Source organism: Hipposideros armiger, unplaced genomic scaffold (genome assembly GCF_001890085.2).
Source record: "Hipposideros armiger isolate ML-2016 unplaced genomic scaffold, ASM189008v1 scaffold_732, whole genome shotgun sequence".
Classification (NCBI taxonomy): domain Eukaryota; kingdom Metazoa; phylum Chordata; class Mammalia; order Chiroptera; family Hipposideridae; genus Hipposideros; species Hipposideros armiger.
Window position 1 is genome coordinate 7,394 of NW_017732082.1, and position 5,783 is coordinate 13,176.

At 41.5% G+C, this 5,783-nt stretch overlaps 1 protein-coding gene across 1 annotated transcript in view; it reads left to right on the plus strand.

Moving 5' to 3' along the window:
* Positions 1 to 5,783, plus strand: part of CIMAP3 (ciliary microtubule associated protein 3) — a 40,419-nt gene that overhangs the window by 6,358 nt on the left and 28,278 nt on the right. Inside the window, exon 4 of the mRNA XM_019627443.1 lies at positions 4,977 to 5,094. Coding sequence (XP_019482988.1) covers positions 4,977 to 5,094 — 118 coding nt within the window. The remainder of the gene's footprint in view (positions 1 to 4,976; positions 5,095 to 5,783) is intronic.

Sequence of the window (5,783 nt, forward strand, 5' to 3'; positions counted from 1 at the left end):
GTGTTCAGTGGGATGGCAAACACTGCAAATTATTCATCCACCAGTCTCTGAATCTTCAGCACAGGATTTGAGTCAAAGCAATCAATTCCAGTTAGAAGGGAAATCAAGCTATTTGCATCCCCAGGCTAGACTATTGAAATTCTTCTCCAGCTATTGACATGGATGTAATACAATGGTGTATGGCTTTGGGGTTGTGGGGAAAATGGTGCCAGACGCTTCAAAAACCAAAAAGGAAATTCGGATTGGTTTTTTTTTAAAGTAAAAAAGTGTTCCACAGCCCTCAACCTGCCTTTTCCCAGGCTGCTTATGCTTAGAGCTATGAGAGCTACCCAGGATATAGGAATGCTAGCGCAAAAGGGTAGCAAGATGACTTGGAGAATGAAAGTATTTTCCCCAGTTCATTTTCAGCCTGAATTAGCCATGTTGGTTACCTCGTAGTAAGCCCAGAAGCCAGCCTCATGCATGTAAGGACCAGGTGACCCTGCTCCTGAGACCAGGGCACAGACTGAGGTTCAGAAGTCCCAAGTCAGCGGCAATGCCCTCCCACAGGTGGGGAGCCCCATGATGACCTTCTCTGCAGAGACCCCACTGTCTTTCCAGTACTTCATGGAATATTCCTGAGAAAAGGAACATGGACGTTATTTCTTCACCAGTGTTTGTCCCATTTGATTAACAAAGTCTAGCTAATTGTCCCTCCAAAGAGAAAGTCTCTTTCCCAACAACCAAGCCTCTCCCGAATCTTCCCGCTTCCTATGGTTTGAAGCTTTTCTTTCTCACATGGTTAAAATAATGTATGTCGCCTTGATCCTTGGATCCTATGTGCAGGGCACCGTTGTGTCCTGTCCATCAGTCCCAGCCACCATGGGTCATCACATTGATGAAATCAAGGAGCCTGAAACAGAAATTTTGAGCCATTAGGATCCTGGGGTATTTTCTTACATGCAATTTAAGAGCAAGAAATGGTTTCAGTAGGAAACCCATGATGTCAAGTTGATATCCATATGGCCCCACCCATGTGGTTTCCTGGGGGCCTCCAGCAAGCAAGTTATCTTTTTTTTCTTTTTCTTTAGCTGAGCTATCCTGCCACCTGTTGGCAGCTCTGCGGCAACTCAGCTCAGTCCGGGCATGGAAGCAGGTTATCTTCTGTGACCTCCATAGTATAGACAGGAAGCCTCCTCTACCTCCTGGAAAGAAACAGGACAAACCCAGAGCAGAAGGTTAGGAAACGTGGGGTCCAAGAGTGTGTGTCTCAGACACACACATCTCTAGGGCCATGGGAATCACAGTGGGTAGCTCTCCTATTGCTTCACCAATATAGCTTTCTTGATGTTACAGCTTTTTCCCAAGGAAACTGCTAATGAGGATTGCTATTATCAGGATTTGCCATGGTCTTGAATCTCATTCCTCTTCTCCCCAGAGCCCACCACAGTGACAATTTAAAGGGGCCACCACCTTATTCCAGAGGCACAAAGTCCCCAAACCTCTTTGGCAACTGCAGGCACCAACTTTGTCAACATTATGTTTACATAACTACTTGGGATGTTTTCCACCGAAAAGTATAGGAATCTCTGCTCTGGGATTTGGGGGCCCCAGGAGATCCAATGTATGCACTTCCCAGTCTCTGCAATTTCATATGCTCCACGAATAGTCCCTTTGCCAGCAGATACAACTGCTGTGATCAGCAGTCTGGGGTATCCTGTTTTCTTTAGTCTCTTCTTCAAAAGCCTCTAGCATTTCCTAGAGAGAGAAAAGAGGGTGGATTTTAATGGCTGTCTTCATTATTTCTTTCCCATACTAAGCACCTTTTGAGCTGGTTTCTAGCTCATAGCAATTCCCCCATTTCTGGAAAGTAGCCCCTGAAATATAGAGATAGGTCCTAGTAAGGTATAAATTGGGACAAGGAGATATAGGCACTAAGAGTCCTTAAATCCAAGTCATTTAATGACAATTCTAGAGAAATAGCCCCAGAACTCCTGGCAGAGGGTCTAGGAGCTGTCTTGCCTACTGTGACCTCACTCTCCCTTTTAAAGCTCTAGCCTGGCATTTTTGTATAGCCATGCTAAGTTCTTTCCTGCCTCCAAACCTTGGCTGTGCTGTTACAATTTCCTTAGAAAATTCTTCTTCCTATCCTTTGTATGCCTGGTTCCTTTTAATGCTTCATATCTTAGCTCAAATATCATTCATTTCTTTTGAGAAGACTCCCCTGACCATCCTATTTTAGTCCATCATTGCTTTTATCACCATTTGCAATTATATGCTTGCTTTCCTCCCTCCCTCCTTCCCTCCCTTCTCTCTCTCTCTCTCTCTCTCCCCCACCCCCCATATCCTCCACTGTATTGTAAGCCCCACAGGAGTAGGGATCATGTTTGTATTGTTCACTGCTCTATCTCCAGTGTGAGGCACAGGTCTGGATCACAGTAGTTGCCCAATAAATACTTACTGAATAAATGGTATAATGAATAGTTCCACCTTCTTAATTCAAGAATTTCTCCCTTGGATTCCTTCAGATACCTATATCCTTCCAACACTTTCTCTTTGGCTTATATCAGCCAGGGAGTCTGTTTCTATTGCCTGCAACTCCATATAACCTAACCAGCATACTGCCTGAGGGCACCACCCTTTGCTGTCTCCAGGAAATGCAGCTCTCAGAAACTCACTAAGACACCTCATCTCCACAAGAAGACCCAGAGCTGGTGCTCCATTCCCACATTAATCAAGGTAGTAAATTGTTGTTTGTGCTCAGGTGGGCTTCCCTGGGACCCTGGATATTTCATATTCAGGTCAATGACATCAAATCCACGTTGACAAAGGAAGTCATTGACGAAACAGATGAAGATTTTGTGTTTGGCAGCTGAGGAGACCATAGTGGTGAATTAGGCAGAGAGTTTGTATTAACATGGGCAGATCCCAGGAATCCCTCCCACACCATCTCTGATACCNATATAATTATGTACAGTGTCAGATGGGTAGTAGATTTGTTGAGGTTATCACTTTGTGAGGTATGTAAATTTCTAATCACTATGTTGTTTTGTACACCTGAAACTAGTGATAAAAAATAAATAAATAAAAGTACACACTCTTAGTTATAAGATAAGTAAATCCTGGGCATGTAATTTATAGCATGGTGACTAAAGTTCATAATACTGTATTGTATATTTTAAAGTTGTTAAGAGAGAAGATCTTAAAAGTTCTTATCACAAGAAAAAAATTTGTAATTATGTATGGTGATGCTTGTTAACTAAACCTATTTTGGTGGTCATTTCACAATACGTACATATATCCAGTCATTATGTTGTACACCTAGAACTAATAGCAATGTTGTATGTCAATTATATCTCAATTTTAAAAATAAATATTAAAAAATAATAAATTTTGAAAAACATGCCAACTAAATAACCACTTATCTTTAAAGATTCAACCTCTTGCCTTCCTGGTATCATATGATCTCTGGTATCATAGAATTATAAATCACAATGATTCATTTAATAAATATTTATAAATGTGCCACACAATTTTGTAGGTTCCAGAGATTTTGCATTAAACTCATTACACAAAGCTCCTGATTTCTTGGAGCCTACATTGTGGACCCCTACCAGGGGTCGGCAAACTGAGGCTTGCGAGGCACATGCCGCTCTTTGGGTACGTACATGTGTCTCTGAAGCAAAATCGAAAATGAAAGTAAAACTATCATAGTTTCATTTATAAAATTTTTAAAGGATATTATTCACATAATGGTGATTTCATTTGTTTTATGGCTCTCAAATCATTTTTAAATTGTTGTGAGGAACAGGATTGGCTCTTCTGTCTCAAAAGTTTGCCGACCCCTGATCTAGACAGATGAGAAGCCAATAAACAGGAAAACATTAGTAGTAGTAAGGAGAGTGACCATATAATTTATTAGCCCAACTGTGACACTTCTGAGAGTGAAAGGGAACCTTATTAATAATTATACCAAGACAGTAGCTAGCATAAGCTAGGATTGTCATGGGCAAACCAGGAAGTATGGTGACCTAGTGATGTGCTATGAAGAAAATAAAATAGGATGATGATATAACGGAGTGATGGACTGGAGGCTACTTTATCAAGGATTGTCAAGAAAGGTCTTTCTGGGGAAAGGACACTTGATCTGAAACCAGAATAAGACTGAACCATTGTTGTGAGGACCTGGGCCCAGAGCTTCCCAGGCAGAAGGCACAGCACATGCAAAGGCTGTAATGTGGTGAGCAAGGAGGAAAAGAGACAGAGGAGGAGGGACGGGGCTAGAGTACATAGCCTGTATGTCAAGTGGTGTATTCCAAGTGCTTTAGGAAGCCCTTCAGAATGGATGGAATTGTAGGGCAAAGGGTCAAGGTCTTTCTTTTACTGGTGAGAAATCCAAGGATCAGAGAATGACTGTAACTTTCTCAAGGTTGCAGTGTGTAGGGGAAAGCGTTGAATCTTGACCCCCACATACACCGTAAACATTATGTCCACCACAGCAAAGATCTACACCAATGGCTACAGTGTTTTGAAGAAAAGCAACTATAAAATAACCTCACTGTTAAGAAAATTGAACTGGTTCTGTGTGGCTGTCCCTAGATTACTGACAGATTAAATTATCACTGCACTTTTATCCCCAATTTGAAATCATGGGCGGCACTAATTCGTCACTGTGGTAGCTTGTGCTCATCACCCACTTCCGGGATCTTCTGGTCCCTCAGCTAAAGATACTGAGTTGCAGAAATATCTTTTAAACTAGAGTAAATTTTTACCCTTGCTGGATGTCAAGACTAGGGATCTTTCACACTAACACCTAATTAGAAAGATATTAACAGGCGCAGGAACCTTATGCTTGTCTGACATTGAAAAGTTCATCAGCCTGCTGCCTTTTCCTAAGGAGTTAGGCCTAGATCAGGGACAGCTGTGGTAGTGATGACATTCGTACATGGTCACTAACTCATTATACATGATGTTATGTATTTTTTTTTTATTTCTAGCCCTGGCACATACAACCCAGAAATAAAGCCATCTCCCAAAATCAACTGGCCAATGAAATTTGGATCTCCAGACTGGACTCAAGTTCCATGTCTACAGAAAAGAACCTTCAAAACTGAGGTAATTAGATCGGGCTTCTCTAGAGCACTATCTGGTCCTCCCGTATGTGTCTGGGGTTCTTGGCCAGGAGTCTGCGAATGAGCTGCAGGAAGTCTTTGTTCTCCTGAAATTATTTGCACCATTGTGTGTGTGTGTATGCATCTGGGGATCATTTTGGAAAGTTACATGATTTTATTAGATTTTTTTAAAGATTTGCATGAGTGAGCAAAAGTCACATTTTCTTATTTAGTCCTCAAATAATTTTCTGCAGTAGGTACAGGAGAATTACCCCTGTATGACAGAAGAGGAAATCGAGGCTCAGGTGGATTAAGTGACTTGTGCAGGTTGCACAGTTTGAATCTAAATCTTGTGACTCCTAAGCTAGCGCTCTTTCCATCACACCGCCTGAGTAGTAGATCATCAGGGGGCTATAGAACATTTTGGTAGGAGCATGGATTCTGGGGATAGACTGCCTGGGTTCAAATACTAGCTCCAAGTATTTACTTGCTGTGTGATGCTGGGCAAGTCCCCTAATTTTCCTAAGCCTCAGTTTGCTTACCTACAAAATGGGTATAATAATAGAATCATCTGATAAGGTTGTAGAGATTGAATAACGTAAAAAAGCACTTAGTTTAGTACCTATAACATAATAAATGCTCAATCCATATTAGCTGTCATAATTCTAGAGTTGCCTTTTTCCCCCTAGTGAA